Source organism: Scyliorhinus torazame, chromosome 7 (assembly GCF_047496885.1).
Source record: "Scyliorhinus torazame isolate Kashiwa2021f chromosome 7, sScyTor2.1, whole genome shotgun sequence".
NCBI classification, from domain to species: Eukaryota; Metazoa; Chordata; class Chondrichthyes; order Carcharhiniformes; family Scyliorhinidae; genus Scyliorhinus; species Scyliorhinus torazame.
Window position 1 is genome coordinate 56,469,973 of NC_092713.1, and position 17,792 is coordinate 56,487,764.

General features: G+C 43.9%; 1 protein-coding gene across 3 annotated transcripts in view; it reads right to left on the minus strand.

Moving 5' to 3' along the window:
- The window catches only part of elovl8b (ELOVL fatty acid elongase 8b), an 83,861-nt gene that overhangs the window by 34,593 nt on the left and 31,476 nt on the right, over positions 1–17,792 (minus strand). For all 3 annotated transcript variants that reach the window (XM_072510740.1, XM_072510738.1, XM_072510739.1), the window contains 2 exons: positions 10,300–10,381; positions 8,582–8,769 (listed from right to left, as the gene is read on the minus strand). In XM_072510740.1, coding sequence (XP_072366841.1) covers positions 8,582–8,769; positions 10,300–10,357 — 246 coding nt within the window. In that variant the 5' untranslated portion in view covers positions 10,358–10,381. The remainder of the gene's footprint in view (positions 1–8,581; positions 8,770–10,299; positions 10,382–17,792) is intronic.

Here is a 17,792-nt window from a genome sequence, read left to right on the forward strand (position 1 = left end):
GAAATAGTGACCACAATTCTGTGACTTTCACTTTAGTAATGGAGAGGGATAGGTACGTGCAACAGGGCAAGGTTTACAATTGGGGGAAGGGTAAATACGATGTTGTCAGACAAGAATTGAAGTGCATAAGTTGGGAACATAGGCTGGCAGGGAAGGACACAAATGAAATGTGGAACTTGTTCAAGGAACAGGTGCTACGTGTCCTTGATATGTATGTCCCTGTCAGGCAGGGAAGAGATGGTCGAGTGAGGGAACCATGGTTGACAAGAGAGGTTGAATGTCTTGTTAAGAGGAAAAAGGTGACTTATGTAAGGCTGAGGAAACAAGGTTCAGACAGGGCATTGGAGGGATACAAGATAGCCAGGAGGGAACTGAAGAAAGGGATTAGGAGAGCTAAGAGAGGGCATGAACAATCTTTGGTGGGTAGGATCAAGGAAAACCCCAAGGCCTTTTACACATATGTGAGAAATATGAGAATGACTAGAGCGAGGGTAGGTCCGATCAAGGACAGTAGCGGGAGATTGTGTATTGAGTCTGAAGAGATAGGAGAGGTCTTGAACGAGTACTTTTCTTCTGTATTTACAAATGAGAGGGGCGATATTGTTGGAGAGGACAGTGTGAAACAGATTGGTAAGCTCGAGGAAATACTTGTTAGGAAGGAAGATGTGTTGGGCATTTTGAAAAACTTGAGGATAGACAAGTCCCCCGGGCCTGACGGGATATATCCAAGGATTCTATGGGAAGCAAGAGATGAAATTGCAGAGCCGTTGGCAATGATCTTTTCGTCCTCACTGTCAACAGGGGTGGTACCAGGGGATTGGAGAGTGGCGAATGTCGTGCCCCTGTTCAAAAAAGGAACTAGGGATAACCCTGGGAATTACAGGCCAGTTAGTCTTACTTCGGTGGTAGGCAAAGTAATGGAAAGGGTACTGAAGGATAGGATTTCTGAGCATCTGGAAAGACACTGCTTGATTAGGGATAGTCAGCACGGATTTGTGAGGGGTAGGTCTTGCCTTACAAATCTTATTGAATTCTTTGAGGAGGTGACCAAGCATGTGGATGAAGGTAAAGCAGTGGATGTAGTGTACATGGATTTTAGTAAGGCATTTGATAAAGTTCCCCATGGTAGGCTTATGCAGAAAGTAAGGAGGCATGGGATAGTGGGAAATTTGGCCAGTTGGATAATGAACTGGCTAACCGATAGAAGTCAGAGAGTGGTGGTGGATGGCAAATATTCAGCCTGGATCCCAGTTACCAGTGGCGTACCGCAGGGATCAGTTCTGGGTCCTCTGCTGTTTGTGATTTTCATTAATGACTTGGATGAGGGAGTTGAAGGGTGGGTCAGTAAATTTGCAGATGATACGAAGATTGGTGGAGTTGTGGATAGTAAGGAGGGCTGTTGTCGGCTGCAAAGAGACATAGATAGGATGCAGAGCTGGGCTGAGAAGTGGCAGATGGAGTTTAACCCTGAAAAGTGTGAGGTTGTCCATTTTGGAAGGACAAATATGAATGCGGAATACAGGGTTAACGGTAGAGTTCTTGGCAATGTGGAGGAGCAGAGAGATCTTGGGGTCTATGTTCATACATCTTTGAAAGTTGCCACTCAAGTGGATAGAGCTGTGAAGAAGGCCTATGGTGTGCTCGCGTTCATTAACAGAGGGATTGAATTTAAGAGCCGTGAGGTGATGATGCAGCTGTACAAAACTTTGGTAAGGCCACATTTGGAGTACTGTGTACAGTTCTGGTCGCCTCATTTTAGGAAGGATGTGGAAGCTTTGGAAAAGGTGCAAAGAAGATTTACCAGGATGTTGCCTGGAATGGAGAGTAGGTCTTACGAGGAAAGGTTGAGGGTGCTAGGCCTTTTCTCATTAGAACGGAGAAGGATGAGGGGCGACTTGATAGAGGTTTATAAGATGATCAGGGGAATAGATAGAGTAGACAGTCAGAGACTTTTTCCCCAGGTGGAACAAACCATTACAAGGGGACATAAATTTAAGGTGAAAGGTGGAAGATATAGGAGGGATATCAGAGGTAGGTTCTTTACCCAGAGAGTAGTGGGGGCATGGAATGCACTGCCTGTGGAAGTAGTTGAGTCGGAAACATTAGGGACCTTCAAGCAGCTATTGGATAGGTACATGGATTACGGTTAAATGATATAGTGTAGATTTATTTGTTCTCAAGGGCAGCACGGTAGCATTGTGGATAGCACAATTGCTTCACAGCTCCAGGGTCCCAGGTTCGATTCCGGCTTGGGTCACTGTCTGTGCGGAGTCTGCACGTCCTCCCCGTGTCTGCGTGGGTTTCCTCCGGGTGCTCCGGTTTCCTCCCACAATCCAAAGATGTGCAGGTTAGGTGAATTGGCCAATGATAAATTGCCCTTAATGTCCAAATTGACCTTGGTGTTGGGTGAAGGTGTTGAGTTTGGGTAGGGTGCTCTTTCCAAGAGCCGGTGCAGACTCAAAGGGCCGAATGGCCTCCTTCTGCACTGTAAATTCAATGATAATCTATGATTAATCTAGGACAAAGGTTCGGCACAACATCGTGGGCCGAAGGGCCTGTTCTGTGCTGTATTTTCTATGTTCTATGTTCTATGTTCTATGAGTCACACAGAAAGATGACAGGAATTCAGCTGACAACACTAATGCTTCGCGTAACCTTTCAGAGCAATTTTATTGCAAACCTCTCAAAACACAATTGAATAGATCAAAAAGTAATCATGTGGCCCTTTAAATTAAGTACTAATCAATAAAGTTTCAATGTTGTTTTTCTCAATTTTTTTTTTTGCCCCCACCACCCCCCCTCCCCAAAACTTCCAACAAATCTTTCAATTGCATTTGCGTATGGCATGAAAACAGTGAGCAGAGGGAAGAAAACTGAAGTGGGTAATGGGCAAGACAACCGAGGGAACCTTTATTTCCCACTTGATGGTTAAAGAGAGAGTGCAGTTATAAAAAGTACAATTGCTGTTCCCATCTGGAAAACTGCTCAGGATTGAAAAGAGAAAGTATTTCACTTGGAATGAGAAATTGTACTTGTGTTTAGACAATCATATCCATGTCATGTAAAATGCCAACATTAATTAAATGAACAGATTAGTGATTTTCAAGGCAGCTCAAAACTACAGAAAATAGAAGGAAGCAAAAACAACTTTCAAATAAATATACAAATTTCTGTTCTCCAAATAGCGTTGGCAGAATAAAACCTTTGCCCACCCCTACCAAATGCACCCCCTCCCCACCAAGTATGTAAGTCACATATTGCTTTTCACTTCGATGTCAACCATTCATCTTCAAACCCTGTGGTGGTGTTGATAAAGCTGGCATGGAATTCTCTCTGATTTATAACTTGATTAATCATCAACAGTTTTGTATCAGAAATATTTCCACCATAAACCGCCCTCCACCCTCAATACATTGGTTTAGCCAGAGCTTATGAAGTGTGTTTCCCGTTGAAGGCTAATGAAATTTTTTTTTTTTTTTTTTTTTTTTTTTTTTTTAAATTTGACACACGAGATAGATAGGACTGTACACCCAAAACAATCTCGCCGTAGGTTTATAGAACTTAATATATAATTCCTAACTAATGTAGCACTGCAAATGCTGAAATAAATTCCATGCATTCTACCCAATTTACGTCTGCTCAAAGTACAGAAATATTGGGTTGCACGGTGGCATAGTGGTTAGCACTGCTGCCTCACAGCTCCAGGGACCCCGATTCAATTCCAGCCTCAGGTAACTATCTGTGTGGAGTTTGCACTTTCTCCCCATGTCTGCATGGGTTTCCTCCCAGAGTCCAAAGATGTGCAGATTAGGTGGATTGGCCAGGCTAAATTGCCCCTTAGCGTCCAAAAGGTTAGGTGTGGATACTAGGTTACGGGGATAGGGTGGCGGCGTGGATGTAAGTAGGGTGCTCTTTCCAAGTGCCGGTGCAGACTCGATGGGCCGAACGGCCTCCTTCTGCACTGTAAATTCTATGATTCTGTATAACACTAGGTGTGAATCGCAGCATCTTCAAAATCAACAAATTGCAATTTAGAATGACTTCCTGTAAAAAGGAAGTTAGCACTGCAACAGTTAAATCTCAATCAATGCAGCTCTAAAGATTCTGTACATTTTGACCACTCAGACCGATTCAGATTGTGAGTTACGCTTCTATTTTGCTCATACTCAGCAATTTGGGTGAACACTATGCTCAAATGGTCCTGATTTACCAATCTGATTTCATGGTTCAAGTTTCCACTCAAATTCATTTGAACAATCGCACGTAGAGTCTTAAAATGAACTAGTGCAGTAATTATACACTTTGACCACTTTCATTGAAAAAATGCCATGGCATATTTGAAAGAGGTAACCTGGTGCCATTTTATTACCAATGCCAGGACTCCTTACATGATGAGGGAAATAGACAAAAAGATGAAGCAAAAAAAAAAAAAATAAGATGCATGGTTCATGGCAGCTGAATTCTTCAAGGGGGAACCAAGCCAAATAAAATAAGTTGAGAGGGGAAGTGAAGAGAAAAATAAGACTGGCAAAGAGACAACATGAGAGCAGAATGGCAGTTAACATAAAAGAGAACCAAATTCTTTTTTTTTTTTTTTTTTTTAAATTTATAGTACCCAATTCATTTTTTCCAATTAAGGGGCAATTTAGCGTGGCCAATCCACCTAGCCTGCACATTTTTGGGTTGTGGGGGTGAAACCTACGCAAACCCAATTTCTTTTTACCAGAAAGTAAATAATAAGCAGATAATAAAAGGCAGCATGGATCCTTTTAGGGACAAAGAAGGCAATTAATATGTTTAGAGATGCAGGGCGTGGCTAGAATACAGTATGCAATGAGTACTTTTTAACATCAATGATTACCAAGGGAGAGGACGTTGACAAATATCAGTACAAGTGGGTGTGGCATATTTAATAGACATTATAGGTAGGATATGCTGGAAAGACTGGCTATGCTCACAGTGGTTAAACCACCTGGTTCGGTTGGTTTGTATATCAGGTTGCTAAAGGAACTGAGGTTGGAGAATGTGGATGAGCGTAGCAAAATCTTCCATAGTTTCCTAGATACAGTGTAGGTGCCAGAGGATTGGAGAGTGGCAAATGCGAAAATCCTATTCAACAAAGGTGTGAATAAATTGCTGGTACCTACAGTCTGATCATTTTAACATCAGTGGTGGAAAGAAAATTCAACAGGGTGAGATTTGAGTTAATTAAGGAGAGCCAGCATGGGTTTGTAAAAGGCAGATGGTGCTTGACTAACCTATTTGATTTTTTTGAAGAAATAACAAAGATATTCAATTATTTTCAAAGTGGATTTTAAGAAGAAAGTACCACATAAAATGCTGGTTAACAAAATTGAAGCTTATGGAATAGAAGTGTCAGTGACAGCTTGGGTAAAAATTTACTTCCAAGGAAAGAAAATAGTGAGTCATGGTAAATGGTTGTTTTTTTTTGTCAGACTGGAGGATGGTAGACAGTGATGTTCCCCAAGGGTCAGTGCTGCTTTTGTACATTAAAATGACTTGGATATTGGAACACAGATCAAAATTTCCAAATATGTCAATGATACCAAACCTGGAGGTTTGGCAAACAATGAGGTAATTACAACTAACTGCAACAGGACATAGGCTGGAAGAATGGGCAGACAGGTGGAAGATGGTGATGCATTTTGACACAAGTGATAGGGAGAAGGAATACAGATTTTGTGACCAGTTCCAAAGAGCATGCAGAGAGAGGGGCACGGAGGTCCACATGCATAAAGTTTTGAAGGTGTCAGGACATATTGCGAGAGTAGTTGGCAAAGCATATGGAATCTGGGGCCTCATTAAAGAGGAGGCATTGAATACAAAGGCTGGACTGAGATGCTGAACATTTGAAAAGCCACGATTAGAACACTGGATTTTCACTCCATAGTAAGGAAACTTTCCGCTCACTGCACCCACCTGGAGAAAAGAAACAACCAAAGAGTGCTTTCAATCCAGGGTACCCCGGTAGTTCAGAGGCAGCCACAGCCTGCCAAGTGCTAACGCGGGCTATTTGAAAGGCCCCTTCAGTTCTCTGGGACATTGTGCCAATTTGTTTCTCAAACAGACTGTGGCTCTGTGGGGGGAAACAGGTGCACCTGGAGGAAACCCATGCAGACACGGGGAGAACGTGCAGACTCCGCACAGACAGTGACCCAAGCCGGGAATCAAACCTGGGACCCTGGAGCTGTGAAGCAACTGTGCTAACCACTCTGCTACCGTGCTGCCCCGTGCTTTCAAAAGTAGCTGCAAAGTTAATTAACGGAAACTGTTGATCAATTCAGTTAGGTGAAATGACCAGTTTTGCAGGTGGGGCCGGTATTGAGCACAAGACAAGAGTTCCATTGGAGTGTTGAAACTGCTGAACACCAGGGAAAACATTGCTCAACCGCTGTGGCTCTCTCATCTCTTCTGCCAGTTTCACCATGCTTATTTGCACAAGGTATCAAATGCTTGCAGCTTCTGCTATTGATACTTCAAAGGATGGTTGACATTTATTGGCCTGTCAGCAGAAATATTTTTAATGACTGGATGACTATATTTAAAAACTTTTAAAACATACATGATTGTCACTGTCGGTTTCATTGGCCCTATCCTGAGACGATGGTGGATATATGAATGAAAATGCCATAGCTTGACATGAAGGGTACAGCAATAATATAATAATCTTTATTAGTGTCACAGTAGGCTTACCTTAACACGGCAATGAAGTTACTGCGAAAATCCCCTAATTGTCCGGCGCCTGTTCGGGTACACTGAGAAAGAATTCAGAATGTCCAATTCACCTAACAAGCACATCTTTCGGGACTTGTGGGAGGAAATCAGAGCACCTGGAGGAAACCCACGCAAACATGGAGAGCATGCAGACTCTGCACAGACAGTGACCCAAGCCAGGAATCGAACCCGGGTCCCTGGTGCTGTGAAGCAACAGTGCTAACCACGGTGCTACTGTGCCATGGGACGTGGGTGGAAGGGAGGGGCTTGGCATGGGGTGCACAAAGGGCCATGGGGATGGGTGGAAAGGCAGTTTATCATGGGCAAGAGTTTTTGAACTTAGTCGGAATGAGGGAACCTTTTGAAAGATATCGCTCAAGACACGACCAAGGTCCTGTGAACCACAACTCTAAGAACAATGCAGAGGACCAGAATATGCCTATCCCTGAAAGGGAGCTGGCCAGGTCATAGAATCCCTACAGTGCAGAAGGAGGCCATTCGGTCCATCTAGTCTGCACCAGCCCTTGGAAAGAGCACCCTACTTACGCCCACGCCTCCACCCTATCTCCTCAACTCAGTACCCCACCTAACCTTTTGGACATTGAGGGGCAATTTAGCATAGCCAATCCACCTCACCTGCACATCTTTGGACTGTGGGAGGAAACCGGAGCACCCGGAGGAAACTCACGCCGACACCGGGAGAAAGGGCAAACTCCACACAAATAGCCACATGAGGCCGGAACTGAACCCAGGCCCTGGAATTGTGAGGCATCAGTGCTGACCACTGTGCCACCCTTAAACAGCACTAGTGAAAATCAGAATCGGGCTGAGGCTACCATTTCCATCACTCCACGCAGTCTCCCGACTCAAGAAAATCCAATCCTTTGTCTCTGTTCCTTCACTGTCACTCAGTCTAAACTCTGAAATCTCAGTCTGGAACTCTCTCCCCAATAGCTCTGTGGATGTATCTGCACCAGATGGAGGGCAGCAGTTCAAGAAGGTAGCTCAGTACAACCTTACCAAGGACATGAGGATAATAAAAATCTGCACGTTCTCTCCATATCTGCGTGGGTTTCCTCCGGGTGCTCCGGTTTCCTCCCACAAGTCCTGAAAGACGTGCTGTTAGGTAACCTGGACATTCTGAATTCTCCCTCAGGTGTACCTGAACAGGCACCAGAGTGTGACAACTAGGGGATTTTCACGGTAACTTCATTGCAGTGTTAATGTAAGCCTACTTGTGACACTAATAACGATTATTTAAAAGTGGGCTTGCCAGTGACGCTCACAGCCCATGAACAAATAAAAAGCACTGTAATAGGAGTGCAATTATTTATTTTTCTCAACTATTCTTAGCAGCTTCTGCCCCAGGCCATTATTAGGCAAGTCTTTGCTGTGGAAGCTGATTTTGCATAGTCAGCAGGGTAACTCCCAATGTATTGTCTTAGGTAGAATGAAAATTATATCCCAAAGGCGAAATGTAATGAGGACAGCACGTGGTGCAGTGGTTAGCACTGCTGCCTACGGCGCTGAGGACCTGAGTTCGATCCTGGGTCACTGTCTGTGTGGAGTTTGAACATTCTCCCCCTGTCTGCGTGGGTTTCACCCCCACAACCCAAAGATGTGCAGGTTAGGTGGATTGGCCACACTAAATTGTCCTTCAATTGGAAAAGAATAATTGGGTAGTCAAAATTTATTTTTAAAAAGATGAAAAGTATTAGACCTGCCTTTCACTTTATTCACATCACAGTTTTGCTTTTAGAAGAAAACAAGCAGGTGGTTCTAATAATAATACCCCTTGCATAAGAAAAATACTTCAATAATAACAATTAGAAGGAAACACACATACCTCCCAAAAAATGTAAGCTGAAATGGCAACAAGGGCAAAATTGTAAACAAGTAGTACATATTTCAGATGGAATGGTTCACGACTCAGCATGTATTTTGGCCCATATTTGCAGATTAGAAGATAGATTAGGAAGGTAACAATAACAGGAATAGGCGAGTAAACCAGGAACCAGGGATCAGTCCTCTTGTCTGAAAAATTTTTTAAAAAGAGAGAATTAAGTTAAGAAGTAATTCAACGTGCAAGTACACACAATTTTGCAACGTATTTTGTCACCCCCTATCATTTTGCATTGAAAAGTGGATCTGCAGTATGGGCGAACAATATTTTTAAAACATATGGAACAGAGCACTGATAATAATGAACTCTGCTAAATGTTAACCACATTTCCTACCACTTGAAGATAATCATTGGAATTATATTAAATGCTTCGTACTTTTATTATAGAAGAGGTGAATTCACATGGGGGACTAAAGACGATTGCCAGTAAGCACACATGGTACTAGAGGAATTTCTGGAGTGTGAGCCATTGCAAAGATTTCCCCGTTGCGACAATGAATAGACTTTTACTCTCGTGTTAGCACAATTGGAGGGACAATTTTTCTTTTGAACAAATGTAGCTTTTTGCACCACCACCTAACCTGCTCTGCCTCTGCCAAATCCAGGAAATGACCAAGATGCTAGGGATTGAGTTCAGACATATCCTGGTCACAGCCTAGTAAAGCAGAAATGCACAGAAGGCCTACAGAAATTCATAGAATCATGGAATCAACAGTAAAGGAAGCCATTTGGCCTATCGAATCTGCACTAACCCTTGGAAAGAGCACCCTACTTAAGCCCACCCTGCCACCCTATCCCTGTAACCCAGTAACCCCACCTAACCTTTTGGACACTAAGGGCCAATTTAGCATGACCAATCCACCTAATTTGCACATCATTGGACAGAGAGAAGAAACCGGAGCACCAGGAGGAAAACCACGCAGACACAGGGAGGAACTGCAAACTCCACACAGACAGCCACTCGAGGTCGGAATTGAACCTGGTTCCCTGGAGCTGTGAGGCAGCAGTGCCACCGTGCCGCCATTCATGGGCAAGTAATTGACAAGGAAAGTTCTTTAGCTTACCACTGTGCTGAATAATGAAAAAAGCTCTCAAGTATGTAAAAGCCAAAAAATGCCACAAAACTATAGATTATAGGACCAGAAGCCATGCATTCTATTCATGTCAGTCGATGCTCCAACAATTAAAAGACTGGAGCAATTACTGGTGCCAAAGGAAGTGGATACAAATTGTGAAAGATACTGTTATGTTACGTGGTTTCCCAGATGATGAAGACACACACAGAACATATATATGTGTTCAACTAGAATGATGATTTATTGTTAAACACGTGGGACGATAACTACAGATCTATGTACAAAAAAAGTTACTCAAGTTCCTAGGGAGTTACTCTAAGTGCGACTGTCCTACTATCCGTCCTACTACCGATAGCCGAGTCACGTCAGTCATGTGATGCATGTCTGACGCCACCCACTGGCAGGAGGTCATACCTGTGATTACATACATTGATAAACAGAGTTATACATTTGTACAGTTATATACAGATATGCATGTACGCACATCACCACATATGCAGGCAATTTTTATCCTTATTTTTGACCCACAATAATGCAATGACAAATTAAGTATTTGTGAACACATTGAAATGGCGTTTTTCTTACCTCCATTTTCCACTGCCCAGTCATAAAAGTCTCTAATCTTTTCCCAGGTAGAAGCCATGGAGTTCACACTGCTCTTTGAGTCCTGAAAAAGATTAACATATTACAATTAAGGTGCCAAAATTGCTAATTGTTGGACTGTAATTCCATCTTCTTGAGAAAACGCCTGGAACAGAAATGATTAGCAACTGGAGCAGACTTACGTTTGTTGCAAAAATGACCCTATACCTTTGAAAACAGGCAACAGAAGCTGCACATGTGTATTGGGATCCTTACCGGGGCTGGTTTAGCACAGTGGGTTAAACAGCTGGCTTGTAATGCAGAACAAGGCCAGGACCGCGGGTTCAATTCCCGTACCGGCCTACCTGAACAGGCGCCGGAATGTGGCGACTAGGGGCTTTTCACAGTAACTTCATTGAAGCCTACTTGTGACAATAAGTGACTATTATTATTTTTCCCTCTATTCTGCTCTTCCCCATCCCCCCCACTATGAATAAACTGCTCGGCCTATATTTGGTAACTCTGCAAGGCCCAAAAGAGGAAGGCAACAGAGGAAAGCCCGTGCTTTACCACGCTGGCGGTGTGGGTTTAAAAGATTATGGCAGTGCACTATAGCTCTCGGCCACACCTTCCGAGTGAAAAGTTCAGACATTACGTGAAGCTCCAAAATACTGAAGATGACCTTAAAACAATCTCAACATTGTGAACGACTGAAACCCTTGTTATGCAATATGTTATTGAGCAGATACAATATGAAACTTTCCACACTAACCTGCTGCAATTCCTCATTTATATCCCCCACCCCCAGGCTTCTATTTATGATACATATAAACTTACATTCATGAATTACAGTGATAGGGCAGCATGTGGCGCAGTGGATAGCACTGGGACTGCAGCGCTGAGGACCCGGGTTCGAATCCCGGCCCTGAGTCACTGTCCGTGTGTAGTTTGCACATTCTCCCCATGTCTGCATGGGTTTCACCCCCACAGCCCATAGATGTGCAGGTTATGTGGATTGGAGATGCTAAATTGCCCCTTAATTAGAAAAAAATACAATTGGGTACTCTAAATTTTTTTTTAAAATTATTTTTAAAAATGAATTACAGTGATGTCTTAAGATTATAAATCATTTATTAGCAAATGTATTTGATCGTTGAACCTGAGAGCAGTTCCCATGCCAAAAAACACATTCAGAATTTTTGTATTCGAAAGGGAAACATTTGGTGTCACACCAAATACATCAACTTGTATGAAACCCTAGGATTAAACTGGAACTCCTTAAAAATTTGCCAGCTCTGCAAACCTAAAGAAACATTTAGTATATTGTAGTCCATTTTAAACACACAGGAGGGCAACATAACATGAAACATTTTTATGACAAATAGCTAATTCAACAACCAGTAAAATCAGTCACCACAACAAAAAGGGGCCACAATAGTTAATCCCATCAACAAAGCTCTTTTAAGTACCAGGCTCATAATAGCAACACAATGATCCTTTTATTGGACTTATTGTGTAATTCTCCCAGGACAGAAGTGTCCTATAACCGCAAAATCTGGGTAGCATCGAGGAGCACTGCACTTAGGACACCTGCAAGTTGATGTTAGTTCTCTCTTGAAGAGAAGACTTTTACCAGACCTGTGCAAGCAAGATTCCATCCTACTTGCAGGTATGGAGTTCAAATCCAGCTATCCGAAAACTAGCAAAATCCGAAAACTGGGCTTTATTAAAAAAAAAGGCGGCTGTACAAGAATTTTCGGTGCTATTAAACGAGTGAGAAATAATGACTGGCTTGTTCGGGGAGTTGCTGCATTGGTGCTCAGTAGCAATCCCTTCACCCATCTGTGGTTTCCCACGCTCCAAGTGCCAGAGCAACCCTTAACCCCACCCGATCCTGCTCACAAATGTTTTGGGAGCTGCACTTCTCTGCACAACTTCCATTTTGATTGGGTCACTGGAGCGCTGAAGAAATAAAGTGAACACAGTATTTAAGCTGAGGCCTTACCAAAGTACTATCCACCTTCGATGTGGCTGCCTTAGACTTACTTTTGATCGCTGTTAATCATTATCTAATTTACACTACAGATTCTGAGAAATGTCTTATGGCCTTTATTCAGAAACCGGCAAGATCTGAAATCCAGCATGGACTCGCTCTGGAGGTTGCCGGTTTTGAGACATTCTACCTGTATTTGACGTATTTGCGGATTAAATTGTAACGTATTTACTTCCAACCTCTCTGACCAAATAAGTGACAAAAGTCACAAGATAATTAGGATCAATACAACAAGCAGTTTATTAAAACAAATTGCATAAGAACACAACATATATGAAGAGTCTGTCTCGCCCTTGTGCCATTCATAGAATTTACAGTGCAGAAGGAGGCCATTCGGCCCATCGAGTCTGCACTGGCTCTTGGAAAGAGCACCCTACCCAAGGACAATACCTCCACCCTATCTCCATAATCCAGTAACCCCACCCAACACTAAGGGCAATTTTGAACACTAAGGGAAATTTATCATGGCCAATCCACCTAACCTGCACATCTTTGGACTGTGGGAGGAAACCGGAGCACCCGGAGGAAACCCACGCACACACGGGGAGGATGTGCAGACTCCGCACAGACAGTGACCCAAGCCGGAATCGAACCTAGGACCCTGGAGCTGTGAAGCAATTGTGCTATCCACAATGCTACCGTGCTGCCCCAAATTCAATAAGATCATGGTTGATCTTTTAGATCAACTCCAATTTCCAACTCAATTTCTCAATCCCATGATTTCCTTAATGCTCAAAATCTTTCAAACGCAGTCTTGAATGTAACCAATGAGCGAGAATCCAAAACCTTTAGAGTAGAGAAGGTTCACTAGACTTGGAGCAAAGAAATTTCTCACTCATAAATGATGATGGTTATTATGATCCGTAGACAGAGACTCTCCAACCTCTCAGCAACTATCCGCCTGAGAATTTTTTTAACTCCAGACTGTGTAGGCTACTCCCGTGTAGTGTCTCCCACCCGCCCTCCTCCTCTAACCTAATAATAAAACCCATTGGTCTGAGGTAAGTGCCATATTTTATTATATTATAATTTTTTATAAACAATTTAATTTAGTTGTTAGCCAGATCTTGGTAGAAAGTTAGAGGAATGGCAGGGAAGGGAGTGCAATGTTCCTCCTGCAGGATGTTTGAGGTGAGGGATGCAGTTAGTGTCCCTGCTGATTTTACCTGCAGGAAGTGCTGCCATCTCCAGCTCCTCCAAGACCGAGTTAGGGAACTGGAGCTGGAGTTGGAAGAACTTCGGATCATTCGGGAGGCAGAAGGGGTCATAGATAGCAGCTTCAGGGAATTAGTTACACCAAAGATTGGAGATAGGTGGGTAACTGTAAGAGGGACTGGGAAAAAGCAGTCAGTGCAGGGATCCCCTGCGGTCGTTCCCCTGAGAAACAAGTATACCGCTTTGGATACTTGTGGGGGGGGGGGGGGACTTACCAGGGGTAAGCCATGGGTACGGGCCTCTGGCACGGAGTCTGTCCCTGTTGCTCAAAAGGGAAGGGGGGAGAAGAGCAGAGCATTAGTAATTGGGGACTCTATAGTCAGGGGCACAGATAGGAGATTTTGTGGGAGCGTGAGAGACTCACGCTTGGTATGTTGCCTCCCAGGTGCAAGGGTACGTGATGTCTCGGATCGTGTTTTCCGGGTCCTTTGGGGGAGGGGGAGCAGCCCCAAGTCGTGGTCCACATTGGCACTAACGACATAGGTAGGAAAGGGGACAAGGGTGTCAGGCAGGCTTTCAGGGAGCTAGGATGGAAGCTCAGAACTAGAACAAACAGAGTTGTTATCTCTGGGTTGTTGCCCGTGCCACGTGATAGTGAGATGAGGAATAGGGAGAGAGAGCATTTAAACACGTGGCTACAGGGATGGTGCAGGCGGGAGGGATTCAAATTTCTGGATAACTGGGGCTCTTTCTGGGGAAGGTGGGACCTCTACAGACAGGATGGTCTACATCTGAACCTGAGGGGCACAAATATCCTGGGGGGGGGAGATTTGTTAGTGCTCTTTGGGGGGGTTTAAACTAATGCAGCAGGGGCATGGGAACCTGGATTGTAGTTTTAGGGTAAGGGAGAATGAGAGTATAGAGGTCAGGAGCACAGATTTGACGTCGCAGGAGGGGGCCAGTGTTCAGGTAGGTGGTTTGAAGTGTGTCTACTTCAATGCCAGGAGTATACGAAACAAGGTAGGGGAACTGGCAGCATGGGTTGGTACCTGGGACTTCGATGTTGTGGCCATTTCGGAGACATGGATAGAGCAGGGACAGGAATGGATGTTGCTGGTTCTGTGGTTTAGGTGTTTTAGTAAGCTCAGAGAAGGAGGCAAAAGAGGGGGAGGTGTGGCGCTGCTAGTCAAGAACAGTATTACGGTGGCGGAGAGGATGCTAGATGGGGACTCTTCTTCCGAGGTAGTATGGGCTGAAGTTAGAAACAGGAAAGGAGAGGTCACCCTGTTGGGAGTTTTTTTATAGGCCTCCTAATAGTTCTAGGGATGTAGAGGAAAGGATGGCGAAGATGATTCTGGATAAGAGCGAAAGTAACAGGGTAGTTATTATGGGAGACTTTAACTTTCCAAATATTGACTGGAAAAGATATAGTTCGAGCACAATAGATGGGTCGTTTTTTGTACAGTGTGTGCAGGAGGGTTTCCTGAAACAATATGTTGACAGGCCAACAAGAGGCGAGGCCACGTTGGATTTGGTTTTGGGTAATGAACCAGGCCAGGTGTTGGATTTGGAGGTAGGAGAGCACTTTGGGGACAGTGACCACAATTCGGTGACATTTACGTTAATGATGGAAAGGGATAAGTATACACCGCAGGGCAAGAGTTATAGCTGGGGGAAGGGCAATTATGATGCCATTAGACGAGACTTGGGGGGGATAAGGTGGAGAAGTAGGCTGCAAGTGTCGGGCACATTGGATAAGTGGGGCTTGTTCAAGGATCAGCTACTGCGTGTTCTTGATAAGTATGTACCGGTCAGGCAGGGAGGAAGGCGTCGAGTGAGGGAACCGTGGTTTACCAAGGAAGTGGAATCTCTTGTTAAGAGGAAGAAGGAGGCCTATGTGAAGATGAGGTGTGAAGTTTCAGTTGGGGCGATGGATAGTTACAAGGTAGCGAGGAAGGATCTAAAGAGAGAGCTAAGACGAGCAAGGAGGGGACATGAGAAGTATTTGGCAGGAAGGATCAAGGAAAACCCAAAAGCTTTCTATAGGTATGTCAGGAATAAGGCTCCTTTAACATGAATTCACATTTTTAAAATAATGTTGTGGGTTATTTAGAATGTTGTTGATGATTTTATAATGTTGTGGATTGCCACAGCTGCTGTGCTGGAATTTGTCATGTCATAAAAATGTAAGCAGAATTTTCAGAGCAGGTTTTTGGATGCAGATTGAAGCCTCCTCAGTGATATAGGAGGTCTTAATATAAAGATTCCTTTTTTCAGCTTTTTAGCTACAGAGCATCGAACAGGCTGGAAAAACCTCCAGGAAGAGATACATAATTATAATATTGCTTAGTTAACAATCGTGGCTTCGTACGCGCTCTACTGAACACCCTCTTCACTTGTTCCCATATGTACGTACTAAATATGCAGTAGAAAGGAGCCATTTATTTTCAACTCAGAAACTGTGTCCAAGTTACCCATTACATAAGAACCTAAGAACAGAATTACTTATGACTTATTCAGGCCCCAGGCATAATTATTATCACCAAGTCACAATCTTCATATTAAAAAACACAACGAAATACCACCAGGTTAAGGGCTTGTTACCATATGGAATATTTACATAGAACATAGAGCGATACATCGCAGTACAGGCCCTTCGGCCCACGATGTTGCACCGACATGGGAGGTCAAAAAACAAAAGCCATCTAACCTACACTATGCCATTATCATTCATATGCTTATCCAATAAACTTTTAAATGCCCTCAATGTTGGCGAGTTCACTACTGTTGCAGGTAGGGCATTCCACGGCCTCACCACTCTTTGCGTAAAGAACCTACCTCTGACCTCTGTCCTATATCTATTACCCCTCAGTTTAAGGCTATGTCCCCTCGTGCTAGCCATTTCCATCCGCGAGAGAAGGCTCTCACTGTCCACCCTATCTAACCCCCTGATCATTTTGTATGCCTCTATTAAGTCTCCTCCTAACCTTCTTCTCTCTAACGAAAACAACCTCAAGTCCATCAGCCTTTCCTCATAAGATTTTCCCTCCATACCAGGCAACATCCTGGTAAATCTCCTCTGCACCTGCTCCAAAGCTTCCACGTCCTTCCTATAATGCGGTGACCAGAACTGTACGCAATACTCCAAATGCGGCCGTACCAGAGTTTTGTACAGCTGCAACATGACCTCATGACTCCGGAACTCAATCCCTCTACCAATAAAGGCCAACACTCCATAGGCCTTCTTCACAACCCTATCAACCTGGGTGGCAACTTTCAGGGATCTATGTACATGGACACCTAGATCCCTCTGCTCATCCACACTTCCAAGAACTTTACCATTAGCCAAATATTCCGCACACCTGTTATTCCTTCCAAAGTGAATCACCTCACACTTCTCTACATTAACCTCCATTTGCTGCCTCTCAGCCCAGCTCTACAGCTTATCTATGTCCCTCTGTAACCTGCTACATCCTTCTGCACTGTCGACAACACCACCGACTTTAGTGTTGTCTGCAAATTTACTCACCCACCCTTCTGCGCCCTCCTCTAGGTCATTGATAAAAATGACAACAGCAACGGCCCCAGAACAGATCCTTGTGGTACGCCACTTGTAACTGAACTCCATTCTGAACATTTCCCATCAACCACCAGCCTCTGTCTTCTTTCATCGAGCCAATTTCTGATCCACATCTCTAAATCACCCTCAATCCCCAGCCTCCGTATTTTCTGCAATAGCGTACCGTGGGGAACCTTATCAAACGCTTTACTGAAATCCATATACACCACATCAACTGCTCTACCCTCGTCTACCTGTTCAGTCACCTTCTCAAAGAACTCGATAAGGTTTGTGAGACATGACCCACCCTTCACAAAGCCATGCTGACTATCCCTAATCATATTATTCCTATCTAGATGATTATAAATCTTGTCTCTTATAATCCCCTCCAAGACTTTACCCACAACAGACGTGAGGCTCACCGGTCTATAGTTGCCAGGGTTGTCTCTACCCCACTTCTTGAACAAAGGGACCACATTTGCTATCCTCCAGTCCTCTGGCACTATTCCTGTAGCCAATGATGACATAAAAATCAAAGCCAGTGGCCCAGCAATATCTTCCCTGGCTTCCCAGAGAATCCTAGGATAAATCCCATCAGGCCCCGGGGACTTATCTATTTTCAGTCTGTCCAGAATTGCCAACACCTCTTCCCTACGTACCTCAATGCCATCTATTCTAATAGCCTGGGTCTCAGCATTCTCCTCCACAACATTCTCTTTTTCCTGAGTG